The 17,413-nt window shown below is 35.2% G+C and overlaps 1 protein-coding gene across 2 annotated transcripts in view; it reads left to right on the top strand.

Moving 5' to 3' along the window:
* Positions 1 to 17,413, top strand: part of CFAP44 (cilia and flagella associated protein 44) — a 134,117-nt gene that overhangs the window by 65,673 nt on the left and 51,031 nt on the right. For both annotated transcript variants that reach the window (XM_081235768.1, XM_081235767.1), the window contains 6 exons: positions 562 to 832; positions 6,326 to 6,381; positions 6,548 to 6,710; positions 8,203 to 8,333; positions 11,700 to 11,896; positions 14,404 to 14,578. In XM_081235768.1, the coding sequence (XP_081091894.1) occupies positions 562 to 832; positions 6,326 to 6,381; positions 6,548 to 6,710; positions 8,203 to 8,333; positions 11,700 to 11,896; positions 14,404 to 14,578 (993 nt within the window). The remainder of the gene's footprint in view (positions 1 to 561; positions 833 to 6,325; positions 6,382 to 6,547; positions 6,711 to 8,202; positions 8,334 to 11,699; positions 11,897 to 14,403; positions 14,579 to 17,413) is intronic.

The following is a 17,413-nucleotide window of genomic DNA, read 5'->3' as shown; positions in this document are numbered from 1 at the left end:
GTCTGTTTTTGTCCATCATTAATATTGTCAGTTTTAAAGATCTGTCCAAATGGAGGAGTACTCAAACAATGTTTAGTTAAATAAATCAAGTGACTAAAGTAGAATCTAAGGTACTCCTGAAACTACTTCAATCCCTTCTATCAAATATTCTGTCAGAATTTATCACACAGTTCAATTGTATGGATTTTCTTTCTGTTACTTAGGAGGATGCTACTGCACAGTCAGATAATGAAAGTTCTGGGTTACAATGATTCTGGAAAGATCACTAATTGAATCATTAGTCCTTTAATAATTAAGAATTAATCATACATCCTGGTCATTCTTTTGAAGACCAAATATAATAGCTCCAAATTTCAAATTGTCTTTTTCTCCTTCTATTCTTTTTTATTAGTTTGCTAGAGCTGCCATAGTTTGTGAGGGCTTCAGCATATGAATTTTGTGGGGACACAATTTACTCCATAACATCTTTGTTTTTAAAACTTTAGTCATTTTTCAATTAACTTAAAATTAAACATTTTCAGATTAATATGAAGACCGATTTACTTTCCTTTTGTTTCATAGCATTAACCAAGAAATAATGTTTTGTGGAATGCAAAATGGAGCAATTCGAGTCTATATCCTAAATAAGAATGATCCTTCATTGACCAATATGGAGGACTACTGGCACTTCAGTATGCACGACAATAATTATGGATGCATTAAAGCCATCTCCACTAGCTTTGATGACCGTTTCTTGGTGACTGCTGGAGCAGACAGTAATATATTTGTTTTCAACATTTTTTCTGAATTTGAGTTAAAGGAAGTCAGGAAAGCCAAAGTGCCATCTCCCAGGGTATGTAACTGACTAATAATAGTAACTTTATTTTAATATTGTGATGTTAAAATGCTCATATTCTTTAAAAATGAAACTATTTAGCCACAAATACCTTGCAGTCTAATCTTCCTACCAGTACTATAATTTTGCCTTTCTGGTGTCTCTGTTATCAAATATTAAAGATGTTGAATTCACCTTATTACTAAAGGTGTAGAAGTCCCTCTACTAAAAAGACTGTCAACTTTTCTGTCTCCATCACTTTCACAAAGTTTTTTGTTTTCAAGCTGCCCAACTTTTTTCAGATACATTTTGCTTTCTATTTATTCATTTGCTTATTGAAGAGGCATATGTGGGATGTATACCATAATTTGTACCTTTGGAAGGGGTTGTAAAAATATTATTATCTTTAGTATTAGAATATGAGAGTTTCATCAAAGACTCAGGTAAATTATTGTATTCTTAAACAGAATACATTATTGGCTTTGTAATGAAGATTGAGGGTTTGAATCCCCAAATTATATCCCTTTGCCCTATCACAAGACCTAAATTTTCTATTATCAAAATGGTTCCTTTGGAGAGAAGAGCTAACACCTATCCTTCTCAAACTCTTCCAAAAAATTGCAGAGGGAGGAATACTCCCAAACTCGTTCTACAAGGCCACCATCATCCTGATACCAAAACCAGACAAGGTATTACAAAAAAAGAAAATTACAGACCAATATCACTGAACATAGATGCAAAAATCCTCAACAAAATACTAGCAAACAGAATCCAACAACATATTAAAGTATCAAAACCAAGATCAAGTGGGATTTATCCCAGGAATGCAAGGATTCTTCAATATATGCAAATCAATCAATGTTAATATATCATGTTAACAAATTAAAGAATAAAAACCATATGATCATCTCAATAGATACAGAAAAAGTTTTGACAAAATTCAACACCTATTTATGATAAAAACTCTCCAGAAAGTGGGCATAGAGGGAACCTACCTCAACATAAAGAGGCCATATATGAATAAACCCACTGCAAACATCATTCTCAATGGTGAAAAACTGAAAGCATTTCCTCTAAGATCAGGAATAAGACAAGGATGTCCACTCTCACCACTCTTATTCAACATAGTTTTGGAAATCCTAGCCAAGGCAGTCAGAGAAGAAAAAGAAATAAAAGTAATACAAACTGGAAAAGAATTAAAACTGTCACGGTTTGTAGATGACATGATACTATACATAGAAAATCCTAAAGACAGCACCAGAAAACTACTAGAGCTAATCAGTGAATTTGGTAAAGGTTCAGGATACAAAATTCACAGAAGTCTCTCATTCCTATACACTAACAGTGAAAGATCAGAAACAGAAATTAAGGAAGCAATCCCATTTACTATTGCAACAGAAAGAATAAAATACCTAGGAATAAACCTACCTAAGGAAGCAAAAGACTTGTACTTAGAGAACTATAAAACACTAATGAAAGAAATCAAAGATGATACAAACAGATGGAGAAATATACCATGTTCTTGGATTGGAAGAATCAACATTGTGAAAATGACTATATTACCCAAAGCAATCTACAGGTTCAGTGCAAACCCTATCAAATTACCAATGGATTTCTTCATAGAATTAGAACAAAAAACTTTACAATTTGTGTGGAAACACAAGACCCCAAGTAGCCAAAGCAATCTTGAGAAAGTAAAATAGAGCTGGAGGAATCAGACTCCCTGACTTGAGACTATACTACAAAGCTATAGTAATCAAGACAGTATGGTACTGGCACAAAAACAGAAATATAGATCAATGGTCCAGGATAGAAAGCCCAGAGACAAGCCCACACACCTATGGTCACCTAATCTATGACAAAGGAGGCAAGAATATACAATGGAGAAAAGACAGCCTCTTCAATAAGTGGTGCTGGGAAAACTAGACAGCTACATGTAAAAGAATGAAATTAGAACACTCCCTAACAGCCTACACAAAAATAAACTCAAAATGGATTAAAGACCTAACTTTAAGACTGGACACTATAAAACTCTTAGAGGAAAACAGAAAAAACACTCTGACATAAACCATAGCAAGATCTTTTTTGACCCACCTCCTAGAGTAATGAAAATAAAAACAAATGAACAAATGGGACCTAATGAAACTTCAAAACTTTTGCACAGCAAAGGAAGCCATAAACAAGACGAAAAGACAGCTCTCAGAATGGAGGAAAACATTTGCAAATGAAGCAACGGACAAAGGATTAATCTCCAAAATATACAAACAGCTCATGGAGCTCAATATCAAAAAAAAATAATAATCAAAAAACGGGCAGAAGACCTAAATAGACATTTCTTCAAGGAAGACATAGAGATGGCCAAGAAGCACATGAAAAGCTGCTCAACATCACTAATTATTAGAGAAATGCAAATCAAAACTACAATGAGGTATCACCTCACACCAGTCAGAATGGCTATTGTCAAAAAATCTACAAACAGTAAATGCTGGAGAGGGTGTGGAGAAAAGGGAACCCTTGTGCACTGTTGGTGGGAATGTAAATTGATACAGTCACTATGGAGAACAGTATGGATGTTCCTTAAAAAACTAAAAATAGAACTACGATATGACCCAGAAATCCTACTACTGGACATATACCCTGAGAAAAACATAATTCAAAAGAACACATGTAGCCCAATGTTCACTGCAACACTATTTACAATATCCAGGACATGGAAATAACCTAAATGTCCAACAACAGATAAATGGATAAAGAAGATGTGGTACATATATACAATGGAGTATTACTCAGCCATAAAAAGGAATGAAACTGGGTCATTTGTAGAGATGTGGATGGAACTAGAGTCTGTCATGTGGAGTAAAGTGACTCAGAAAGAGAAAAACAAATATTGTAAATTATGTGGAATCTAGAATATATGTGGAATCTAGAAAAATGGTACAGATGAACCTATTTCCAGGGCAGAAATAGAGACAAGGATGTAGAGAACAGACATGTGCACACACAGGGGGAAGGGGAGGGTGGAATGAAATGGGAGATTAGGATTAACATATATACACTACCATGTGTAAAATAGATAGCTAGTGGGAACCTGCTGTATAGCACAGGGAGCTCAGCTCTGCTCTGTAATTACCTAGATGGGTGGGATGGGGGGGAAGGGTGGGAGGGAGGTCCAAGAGGGAGGGAATATATTTATACATATAGCTGATTTACTTTGTTGTACAGCAGAAACTAACACAACATTGTGAAACAATTATACTCCAATAGAAAAAAAAAAGGTTCCTTTGGGTAAAATGACTAATAACTGTTAGGATTGCTTCTAAAGAATAAGGAATTGTATTAGACCAAAGTTAAAATTCCTGTGAACACATTGGCTTCCTATTTAACAGGTAGCCTGCTTCAAAAGAATATCAAAAGAATATGCAAAGAATGTAGGGAAGATTTGAGTAGGTAAATTTTCATTTCTATTAATAGCAGCAAAATTTGGAGAATGAACTGTTGTCTAATGAGGTCAAGCTAAGGAAGAGGAATTTTCCAGAAGGGAAAGTGTATGAACAAGAAGAAAATCTTTATCTTTCTACTTAGTGCCAACTCTCTATGGAAACCCATATGGGCTAGAAAAAATCCATTCCACATTTGTATAATGGTCTCCTTTTATTTATGACTGCAATCAATATTTCTGAAGTCACTGAAGCAGCCTCTGCTTTTTAGAAGGCAAAATCAGAAAGAATTGAATAAACAAAATAAAAAACTAAGCTCTGCATAGGTCTGAGGTTCTTACCGTATTTTAGAATCACAGGGGAGCTCTTAAAACTATAGAAGCCTGAGCGGTTAAATCAGAATCTTGGAAAGTGAGGCCCAGGCATCAGTACAGATATTCTTCAACTTAAGATATGATGGGATTGTGCCCTGATAAACCCATCAGAAGTTGAAAATACCATAAGTTGAAAATGCATTTAATACACCTAACCTACCAAACACCACAGCTTAGCCTAGCCTACCTTAAACATGCTCAGAACACTTTCTTTAGCCTGCAGTTGGGCAATATCATCTACCACAAAGCCTATTTTATAATGAAGTGTTGACTATCTCATAATTTGTTGAATACTGTACTGAAAGTGAGAAACAGAATGGTTGTACCAGTTGTTGACCCTCATGATCATGTGGCTGCCTGGGAGCTGTGGTTGCAGCAGCTGCCCAGCATCACGAGAGAGGATCTACCACATGTCCCTAGCCAGGAAAAGGTCAAAATTCCAAACTTGAAGTATGCTTTCTACCAAATGCAAAGTCGTCAAGTTGACCATTGTAAGTAAGGGACCAACTGTATTTTATTAAATTCACCCCTCCCCCCAGCCCCCGTGGTTCTAGAGTGCAGTCAGGATTGAGAACAATTGGCAGGTGTTTTGGAACTCTTTGGAAGCACCTTTGTTTAACTCAAATTTATTGTAAACAGCTGAGGTCAGGAGAGAGTTGGCTGATATCAGTATCAAATCCTGGAAATCGTAACTGATATTGAAGAAGCAAGGGGCTTAACTCTGAGCAATAAAAGAATAGAGTCCAGTCAAGTTGTATCCTAATTGATTAATAGTAACTAAAATGTATTAGCCATCACTTGTCTCTTACATTGGTCATGTTTTATGACTTCACTTTATGAAAATCATAAACCTTGTCTTACATAAATGTAGATTTATATTTTATGTATATAAAGACTAGTACTGTAATAAAACAACTTGATCAAAAGAGAATATTTCTTTACAACAAATGATAGCAAAACAGAGACCTATGTGCTATGAAGAGAATAGAAAATAAGTTCAGTTTTACTTAAGAACTTGTTAGCTAGCAAACTAGGACTTTTTGTTTTATTCACTGGGTTATAAATCCTCTTCTTTAACAGCCTAAGACATTTTTCAGCACAGCACCTGAATAAACAAAGTACTTCTAAGTGATTTACTTCATAGTGCTTCTTAATTTAAACTGATTTCCTTTCTAAAGGGAGAGTCATGTTTCTGATTTCATATCTTTCTTTCTCAAGGAGAGGGATTATATTATTCTGTGTATTTCTCACTGAATATCTGTGATAAGATCAAGTGAAACACTTAAAATTTTAAAGATATACATAAATTTTTTCCTTGTATACACATGAGGTATTGTGGTGGGAATCAAAGCATGTATGAAAGAAATATGCTAAAAAAAAGTACTATAAAATAAATGATCTAGAGGATTTTTTTGGTGTATTTTTTGTTAGTAACACATGAATATTACTAATTCGTATTTTGGAGGGGAATATGGTGATATTAACATTTTGCATACATGTGATTTTCTTTTTCTACATACCTCTTTAAATGAAGTAGAAACAAATAAGTTTTTTTCCCTAGTTTATTTTTTGTGACAATACTTTCCAGGCCTACAGTTGTTAGAAATTAGCAGATAAAACCCCTCAATTTACTACTTATTAGATATTTTAAGGTAAATATGCAATTTAAAGGAGCTAAGCTTTTACTCCTTTTCCTACAGTTTGGAATAGAAACAGAGCCAATTCCAGAAGATATTGAAGATCCTAAAGCCTACAGGTATGGGAATTTTTGATCAATACCTAATAAGACTGGGCTTTTGCAAAACACACCAACATTTTACCAAAGCTGACCAAGTTAAATGAATTTCCAAATTATTAAATACTAATTTTCTCTGCTGTTTCTCTGTCTTTAACCTGTTACCTTTTAAAATTTCTGTTTTCAGTATTGAGAATGCCAGAAGAAAAAGAGAACATGACAAGTTAATGAAAGAAGGGGAAGAAATCAAGGCTGAGAAGAGAGAACGAATCAAAGCTTTAAGGAATCAATTACAGAAACTACTACAGATGAATGAAGAATTACCAAAACATATGCAGTTTAAATGGACAGTAAGCCTAAAATAAATTTCATTTTAATTTTAACATATGCTATTTCTGAATTGAGGCTGCTATTTTGCCAACAAGTAGGAACACTTACAACCATCTTTAAATTTCCCTTGTCTGGTCGGTCAGTGTGTTGGCAGCAACTGAACTACTGTAGAACTTGTCATGCAACTTGGTTTGGATATAGATGAGCCTCTTTACACAAAGTTTACTTCTGGATTTAACTACTTCACATTTTTTTGGTACTAAGATATAAGTTTGAGTCTGGTTATCAATCCTTACCATACCTAGCCAAGATATTTAACTGTTGGATAGGTACATACTATATAATTTGATTCTCTGTGGTTCCTTTTCCATAATTCATCAACTCTATTGAAAAGATAGTACCTGGTTCATCCACAAAGTTTCTAAAAGATGACTTAGTATAGTTGTAGCTATGGGGACAATCACCAAATTGTTTAAGCTAATATTGTATTAAATTTTTTTCTTCTGTGACTTGTTGCAAAGCCCCATCTACCTCCTAGTGATAACTTTTTTCCTCATTTTTTTTACATTATCTTAAATGGAATTACTGTCAAGAGCCTAATCAAATAAAAGCTCAGAATTTATCCTGACTATACCCATGGGTTACCCAGTCCTATAATTCCAGAAGCACTTAGCCAATTTCATATAAAAAAAAACTGTGGTGAAATCATAATGATTAACTCATTATATTGGTTAAAAGACCAATTTATAATGGTTAAAGGATGTTTGTTATTTTACTAAGAAAATTGTTGACACTTGCAGAATATGGTTACATAATTCAAAATAAAGAACAACTGAGGTAAGTTCTGTGGCTAAGCATTTTACATACACCATTAGTTAAAACACCAACACACCTGGAAAGAATAATTACTTTCAATTTAGTGTGAATGAAGGCCCTGATATTTTTCCAGGAGTGAAGGAAAGAAACACGAGGCCCCTAAGTATCCTTATGGGGAAAATGGCCCCTTTGGTGAAGGATATTCAGCCAGAACTTGGTTATATCCGGAAGACACCAAAGACATTACTGTCTTTCCTAGGTGGGGGGGTCACATGGGAGGGAAGGTTCAGCTAATGATCAAGTGCCATGAACTTTTACCCCATGCCCAGGTGGTTATGTAATAGTAGTTATTCTGGGGTGGAGAGAGTTCCTCTTTTTTTTTTTTTAAACTGTTTAAACTCTCCAAATATTCTGTTAGCATTCATTGTTTTTACTGTGGGAAAAATCTTTTAATATGTAACTGTATTTTCATCATTGTTAATTATTTCTGGGAACTTTTCTCCATATTTTGTGACAGTAAAATCAAAAATATGTTGTTTTTTTCTAGAATGAGAGTTTATGATACTTAGGAGACAGTTATGATGTGGCATAAAATTGAGGACAAACCTTAAAAATCTGTATTTATGTATGAAATAGGATTGATAAAGTCCATCGATAAAGATACCCATTTTGATGAACAAATCTACTTATCTGCAGGATTTTGATCTAGATTCCAAAATTCGTGCTGAGATTGACAGGAAAACAGCTAATAAAATTCAACAAGTGGAAAAGGAATTAGCTTGGGAAAAAGAGAAGCACCAACTTGGCCTAATGAAGCTACAGAATAGGTAGGATCCATATTTTCTGCAAGTTAAGATGTTTGAGAGCATATATTTGAAGAAAGTCATTTCCAGTGGCTTTGTTGAAGTGGTCAGATTAAGAGGTCTCCTGAAGTACCTACTAACTCCTAAAATCTCAAGGAATCCTCTTGTCAGTGCTACTGATTTCCTGAGCTCACTCCTTCCCAGTTTAAGTCTGCGAAATTTTTTGCAAACCAAATTATGTCATACATATTTACTTTCGTTTTTTTTTTTTTTTTTTTTCTGCTGTACGCGGGCCTCTCACTGTTGTGGCCTCTCCCGTTGCGGAGCACAGACTCCGGACGCGCAGGCTCAGCAACCATGGCTCACGGGCCCAGCCGCTCCACGGCATGTGGATCTTCCCAGACCGGGGCACGAACCCGTGTCCCCTGCATCGGCAGGCGGACTCTCAACCACTGCGCCACCAGGGAAGCCCTACTTTCGGTTTTTAACAAACGATTTATTTTATAACTAACTAACACATGAGCATGTATATATTAGAAAGTCAAAATTAAAATAGAGCCAAAGGGGCTTCCCTGGTGGCGCAGTGGTTAAGAATCCACCTGCCAATGCAAGAGACATGGGTTCGAGCCCTGGTCTGGGAAAATCACACATGCCCCGGAGCAACTAAGCCTGTGCACCACAACTACTGAGCCTACACTCTAGAGCTCACGAGCCACAACTGAGCCCACGTGCCGAGAGCTGGTGCTCCACAACAAGAGAAGCCACCACAATGAGAAGACTGTGCATGGCAACAAAGAGTAGCCCCCGCTCGCCACAACTAGAGAAAGCCCAAGCACAGCAATGGAGACCTAACACAGCCAAAAAAAGAAAAACTCAAAAAAATTTAAAAAATAAAATAACCATTATAACACTCCAGAAATTTCCCTCATGGCCTCCTCCCGATAATATTTACTCTCCAAAGATGAATGTTTATCACCGTAGATTAGTTGTGTCTGTGAACTTCACATACATGGAAAGCTGCAGTATGAACACTTTTGTATCTGGCTTCTTTATTCAGTATCATGCCTAAGATTACCCATGTTGATGCAGGTAGCAGTACTTCATTCATTTTCATTGCTTTGTAATATTCTATTAAATGGTTATACCGCAATTTATTAATCCATTTAACTGCTGATATTTGAGTTGTTCCTATTTTTTGGCTTCGATGAATAATGCTGACATTCTTGTGCATGTCTTTTGGTGGACATAAGCACTTATTTCTGTTTGCTATATAATCAGGAGTGGAACTGCTAGACTGTAGGTTCTAAGCATGTTTAGCTTTATTAGACACTGACAAACAGTTCTCCAAAATGGCTCAATTTATTTATACTCTGATTATCAATGTATGAGAATTCCAATTGATTCCCATTGTATTCATTTTCTAGGGCTTCCATAACAAAGTACCACAGACAGGCTGGCTTACAATAACAGACATTTATTATCTGATAATTGTGGGGACCAAAATCGAACTGTTGACTAAATTGGTTTCTTTTGAGAGCTGGGAGGGAGAATCTGTTCCATGCCTTTTTGTGAGCTTCTGATGGCTTGGCCAGCAATCTTTGATGTTTCTTAGCTTGTAGATGCATCACTCTAAATCTTCTGTCTTCACATGGTGTTCTCTCTGTGTCTCTTCGTATAATATTGCCTCTGTGCTTGTCCAACTTTTCTCCTTTTATGACGACACCAGTCATGTTGGATTAGGATCCACCCTAATGATCTCATTTTAACTTGATTCCCTCTGTTAAGAACTTATTTCCAGATAAGGTCATATTCTGAGGTGCCTGGGGGGTTAGGACTTCATATTCTTTTTGGGGGACACAATTCAACCCATAACACTTATGCTTGCCATCACTGGGCATTGTCAGCTCTTTAAATTTCAGCTATTCTGTAGTAGTGTCTCAGTGTGATTTAAATTGGCTTTTTCCAGATGAGTGACGATCTTCAGTCCCTTTTCCTATACTTATTGGTTATTTTTATATTCTCTTTTGTTAGGGGTTTGCTCAAGTCTTTTGTTCATTTAAAAATTGGGTTGTGGGAAAAAAAATTGGGTTGTGGGACTTATATTCTGGATGAGTCTCATCATACACATGACATGTATGTATGACATATCTATGTGTGTGTATGCACACATGTAAAATATCTTGCTCTACTCTGTGGCTTGTCTTTTCATCCTCATTATAGTATCTTTTTGAACAGAAGTTTTTAATTTTAATAAAGTTTAGTTTATCAATGTTTTCCTTTGTAATTTATCAATATTTTCACTAACTTTTTATGGTTAGTGCTTTTATGTTGTAGTTAAGGAATCTTTGCCTATTCCCAATTCATGAAATAATTCTCCATTTTCTTTTAGAAGCTCTACTGTTTTGCCATTATCTATCTTGGGTAATTTTTGTGGGTGGTGTAAGATAGAGATCAAGTGTCTTTTGTTTCTATATGGATATCCAGTTGGCCCACTGTCATTCACTGAAAAGACCATCCTTTCCTTACTAGATTGTAGTGATGCTTTTGTCAAAAATCCGGTAACCACATATATGTGGGTCTGTTTCTAAACACTTCATTTTATTCCATTGACCGTCTGTTTTTGTGCTAGTGTCACAAGACCTTAATTATTCTTGACATCTGATATTATGAACCCTCTGGATTGTTCTTCACCTTCAATATTGCTTAGGTCCTTTGCACAGAATAAGTTTGTCAACTTTCACGACAAAACCTAGGATTTTGGTTGTAATTACATTGAATCTTTAAATCAACTTAGACATAAAAAGATGAGGAAATAATTGTGAACCAGCAAAAAATAACAACAATTAAATTGATGAAGAACTTTTAAAAGATAGATGTCTATGAGCTATAAGAGAAAGTTGAACTGGAGAGTAGTACAGATCCCTGAGCTTAATGTTTTTTTATAAAGACAAATAGGGTAATATGTACATACATGTATCACCACCTGTTATCTATCGTATATGTAATATATGAAATATTATATATAATAAATGAGATAATAGATAGGAAGATGAATTACATTTCCTCAGAGTTTGATATAATCCATTTACCTTTAAACTGCAGTCTGTCTGAAAATTTTTGACTCTTCATACTATCAAAACAATGGTATTATACTGTTTATAATGAGATGTTTAGTGTTTTCATTAAGAAGAAAATTCTACTTGCTCTTTAACCAAGTCCTATTCAACTTCCACTACATCCTTGTTGGGTTGGTATATGCATGGTTGAATTTTGGATCCAGCATGATATAATGGTATCATTTATCAGCATAGTACATTGTGATCTTATTATGTAATAATCATGCAGCATGATTAAAATGGTGATGATTGCAAATACTTTTTTTTCCTTCAGATTTCGTGATTCATTGGAAAGCGATACTATTGTGGTTCATGCCATACAAAGTGATCACAAGATATCCTCCTATAGGCTTGTGAAGCCCTCTAAATACTCCAAATCCAAACGGCCAAGTCAATCGGAGAGAAGAGCGAGCAAATTTGAGAGGTTTGAAAAAGAAGGAACTGGAAGAAAGGACAGTCAGAGAGATACAGGTAACCTAAATGACAAGAAGGCTTTTAAATCCCTAGTTATTAAAATTTCAAAGTTGAATTATCTTTTTGTGAGCACTTCCCGTGTCCAGCTGTTCTTAAATCTAGGATTTCCCCAGATGCTAGTTTTCCTAGGCAGTGTTTGTTCCCAGATTCCTGGGCCCCATCCCAGAGGGTAGGGCTAGAACACAGCATTTCACACTCTTTTCCAAGAGCGTATGCTTTAAACAGAGTGATGAGCTGAGAATACAGATGTGAAAATAGTGCCTCTAATCCCTGTGCCCTGCCTCTTGTGACTGCCTGCAGGATGACTGCAGGTGAGTAGGAGGAAGACAGGAATTCTGGGAATGGCTTGCAGAGCCCAGTCAAAGATAAAGGTCACTGTAGCCTGGCCAGATCTAGACTAGTGCCCAGGATACAGTACTGACCTTAATACTGGTTCACTCTCTTCATTGAGAAACCTTTAATGGCTTCTTTCTGCCTCTAGGATAAAATCTGAAACCATTATCCCCATATTTAATCCTTCCACAATATCCCTAATTTATTTCCAATAGCTCATTCTCATACTGCGTGATTGGCACGTTTAGCTTATTGTCCTGCTTGTTGCTTCCTAATTATGTCTGAAACTTCCACATCCAGGTTCCTGATGGAGTGACCAATTCACTCCTCTCCCCTCTGAATTCTCCCCAGTCCTTGGGGATCCAGATCAAATTATACTTTTATTTTTTTAATTGAAGTATAGTTGATTTACAATGTTGTGTTAGTTTCAGGTGTACAGCACAGTGATTGTTATATTTATATTCTTTATCAGATTCTTTTCCCTTATTGGTTATTACAAAATATTGAGTATAGTTCCGTGTGCTATACAGTAGGACCTTGTTGGTTATCTATTTTATATATACAAATTACACTTTTACTATAAAGCCTTTCTGTGGCCACTCAGGCCACATTAAACTATTATTTTACCATGGTGCCATATATTTGAAATATGAAATGAAATGGTAGCTTGTAACTATATGACCATCATATTATTTAACTTTTTTTGTGTATATCCAAAGTATATCTCTATGCAACTTGAACATAAATAGAGTAATTCCCCCAGTAGATACTTATAACTGATAAAATCAATTATTTTAATTAATTAATTGTTATAGGAGTATAATTGACCTACAAAACTGTTAGTTCTAGGTATGCAACATAGTGATTCCATATTTCTATACATTACAGAATGATCACCATAATAAGTCTAGTTATCATCTGTTACCATACAAAATTATTACTACGTTATTGACTGTGTTTCCTATGCTGGACATTTCATCCCCAGACTCATTTATTTTGTAACTGGAAGTTTGTACCTCTTGACCTCCCTCACCTATTTCATCCCCTCTCCCCCTCCCCTCTGGCAACCAGCTGTTTGTTTTCTATATCTATGAGTCTGTTTCTGTTTTATTATGTTTGTTCATTTGTTTTGTTTTTTTAGATTCCACATATTAGAGAAATCATGCAGTATTTTTCTTTGTCTGACTTATTTCAGTCTAATACCCTCTAGGTCATCCATGTTGTCACAAATGGCAAGATTTTATTTTTTTATGGCTGAGTAATATTCCATTGTGTGTGTGTATAACATATATATGTATACCACATCTTCTTTATCTGTTCACCTATCGATGGACACTTAGGTTGCTTCCATATCTTGGCTATTGTAAATAATGCTGCAGTGAACATAGGGGCACATATATTTTTTGAATTAGTGGGTTTTTTTCCCTTTGGAAAAATATCCGGAAGTAGAATTCCTGGGTCATATGGTAGTTCTATTTTTTTTTGAGGAACCCCCATACTGTTTTCTATAGTGACTGCACTAATTTACATTCCTACCAGCAGTGCACAAAGGTTTCCTTTTCTCTATCTCCTCACCAACGCTTGTTATTTGTCGTCTTTTTGATAACAGCAATTCTGACAGGTGTGAGGTGATATCTCATTGTGGTTTTGATTTGCATTTCCCTGATGACTAGTGATGTTGAGCATTTTTTCATGTGTCTGTGATAAAGCCCGTAATTTTTAAATTCTAGATTTGTGTGTTTCTGACCAGTTTTTTGATTGGTCACAGACCACTGCAGTTGGTATATGTCACCTTAAATTATACATGTCAAATAAGACTCACTTGCTTTTCCCTTCCCCGATCATCATGTTACAGACACTCTTTCCCTGCTTCCCAATATCTGTCAGTGGTCTGTTATTCATTATCTTGTTCTCTAATTGTTATCTCACCAACTTTTTAATAAGGTTCGGAAGAGCAAAAATTGTGATTTAGATCTCTTTATTTTGGTATTCTAAAATACTTATGGGATTTAATTCATGGTAGTTGCTTAATATATACTGCAGATTATTATATATATTACAGATTCATTATATTCTTGGATTTTTAAAATGTGGCAGGTTAAAAACAATATTTGAAAGTTTTATTTTGATGTTTAAAAAAGATTGAAAAAAAATGTTGACTCTCTGTACAGGTGGGAGTATTAGTGTGCCAGAAGAATCAATCATAGAAAAAGGGAAGAAATTTCGACCTAAAACCCTAAGTGAAATTATGGTGGAAAATCAAATTGAGAAAACAAGGAAACTTATATTAAAGGCTGAAAGGGCCCAACTGAAAATTCAGCAGCGAAAAAAAGAATGGGAGGAAATGTAAGTTTTTTTACCTAAAATCTTTTGTTTTAATGAGTCTCAAAATGTCTTTTAAAATCTTTACATTTATTGACATTGGTATTTAAATAAAGAACTAAAAGAAATAGAAACCGATAGAGATATTAAAGTCGTTAGGTGGATCTTTCAGGGTGGTGATACTGTGGTGGACCTTCAGTGACCCCTTGAGTTTCAGGTCTAGGAATTTCATTTTACTAATATATTCAGTGATTTTTAAGAATTAAGAAATTCTGTTCTATCCCAACATTAAGAAGATATTACTCCTGTACGTTCTTCTAACATCTTATAGTTTGGGTCTTCATCTTTAGGTCTCTAAAGGTACTTTCATTTCACAAGCACATCTTTTCATTTATTCATTTTCCACCTTTATATCTTTGGTTAAATATCTCTTCATGTCTTTTGCTCATGTTCAGATAACAGTGTTTATCTTATACTGTTGACTTTTGAGAGTTCTTTGTATATTCTAGACATGAGTACTGTGTTGGATATTTTATTTGCAAATATTTTCTCCTAGTCGGTGGCTTGTCTTTTTATTCCCTTAACAGGATCTTTTTCAGAGCAAAAGTTTTTAATTAGGTTGAAGACAATTTATTGATTTTTTTTTCCTATGAATCTTGTTTTTGGTATCAGGTCTAAGAACTCTGCCTAGCCATAGGTCCCAAAGATTTTCTCCTATTTTTCTTCTAAAGGTTTTATAGTTTTACATTTTACATTTAAGTCTATGATCCATTTTGGTGTTCATTTTTGTGTAAGATGTGTAAAATGTGGGATTTAGATGTAATTTCATCTTTTTTTTTTTTGCCTGTGGATGACTAATTGCTCTAACACCATTTGTTGAAAAGGCTCTCTTTCCTCCATTGAATTGCTTTTGCACCTTTGTCAGAAATTATTTAGGCATATTTGTGTGAGTCTATTTCTGGGTTCGCTTTCTGTTCCATTAATCTATATGTCTATCCCTTTGCCAATACCATAGTGTCTTGATTACTGTAGCTATGTAATAAGTCTTGAAATTGGGTAAACTGATTCCTTTCATCTTATTCTTCTTTTTCAAAATTATTTTAACCATTCTAGTTATTTTGCCTTTCCATATAACTCATATATTTACCCCCCAAAAATCTTGCTGAAATTCTTTAGGAATTATTTTAATCCTGTTTATCAGTTTGTGGAGAATTGACATATTTATTATGTTGTCTTCTAATCCATGGACATGGTATGACTCTACATTTACTTAGATCTCCTTTGATTTCATCAGTGTTTTGTGGTTTTTAATATAAAAGTCCTATATATATCTTGTTAGATTTACACACAGATATTTCACTTTTGGGACCAATTGTAAATGGTATTGTTTTTAATTTTGATACCTATGTGTTCATGGTATAGAAATAAAATTGTATTTTGTAGGTTTATCTGGTATTCTGTAAACTTGCTGAACTGTCATATTAGTTCTGAGAATATTTTTGTAGGTTCCTTGGGAATTTCTGTGTAGACAATCATGTAATCTATGAATAGAGACAGTTTTATTTCTTTGTATCCAATCTGTTTGCCTCTTCTTTTCTTTTCCTTTCCTACTGCACTGGCTAAGACTTCCAGTACCATGTTGAAATAGCATAGGGAGAGCTGGTGTCCACAAGTTGTTCCTGATCTTAGGGGAGAAGCATTCAGTACTGATGGTGTAACTTTTCATTCTTTTATTTCAATCTGCTCATATAGCTACATTTGACTTTAGTGTGTTTTTGACAGCATATAGTTGGGTTATGTTTTTAAACCCACTCTGTCAATCTCAGTTCTTCACTGGGTGTATTTAGACCACTTACACTTAATGTAATTATCAATGTTTAGGGCTTATATCTGCTATTTTATATTTTGTTTTCTATTTTCTATTTTTCATTTTTCTTCTTTTTCTTGCTTTCCTGTGGTTACTTGAATATTTTAGAGTTCCAATACAATTAATCTGTAATGTTTTTAAGTGCATCATTTTGTGTAGCTTTTTAGTGTTTGCTCTAGGTATTACATTATGAATACATGACTAATCACAGTCTGTTTTAGCTGACTTTCTCTGATTTCAGCAGGATAAGGAGGAGTGTCATCTTATTATGAATATAGAAGTCCAGGTTACCCATTCTTCTCCAGTTGACACCTTAGGAAGGCAGGGTCTACTCGCTGGTCAAAGTTGGTGCTCCAGATTCCACTAGGCTCCCACTAATACCACTTTGCTCTCCAGTTGACCTCCACTGTTACTGTGGAGCATGGTGAAAATCATTACTCTCCACTAGGGCTCCTCACACACAACTGCAGCAGGGAGGGGAAGGGGTAGATCACCTTGTTACTGCTAGGCAGGAGTGGAAATCCAGATTCCCTTTGGGGTCTCCACTCACACTGTGGTAGGGAGGTTTGTTCCACACACTGGTGATGAAAGTCCTGGTTCCCAGGACTCACTTTCTCTAACACCACTCTGTTGGGGTTGCGTTGCCTTGTTAAAGCCTGGTGATGGAGGAAGTTTAGACTCCCACTTGGCCTTTGCTGGCATGGGTGGAAGTAGCACCACATTTTTTTTTTCTGTGGAATTGGCTGGAGTAGAGAGTTTAGTGTCTACAAGTTTTTTCTCTCGCCATTCTGTTCTTGATGCTTTAGCTAGAGAGAGAAGGATTTTGTTGGGCTTTTGTTGTCTAAACACACTGGGGTTTCTGAGTTACTGTTTTCTTTCTTTTTTTTAATTGAAGCATAGTTGACTTACAATGTTGTGTTGATTTCTGCTGTATAGCAAAGTGATTCAGTTATACATTTATATACATTCTTTTTTATATTTTGAGACATTAT

The sequence above is a fragment of the Mesoplodon bidens genome (genome assembly GCF_964165515.1).
Source record: "Mesoplodon bidens genome assembly, chromosome: 5".
Classification (NCBI taxonomy): domain Eukaryota; kingdom Metazoa; phylum Chordata; class Mammalia; order Artiodactyla; family Ziphiidae; genus Mesoplodon; species Mesoplodon bidens.
This window is presented reverse-complemented; position numbering and strand designations above follow the sequence as displayed.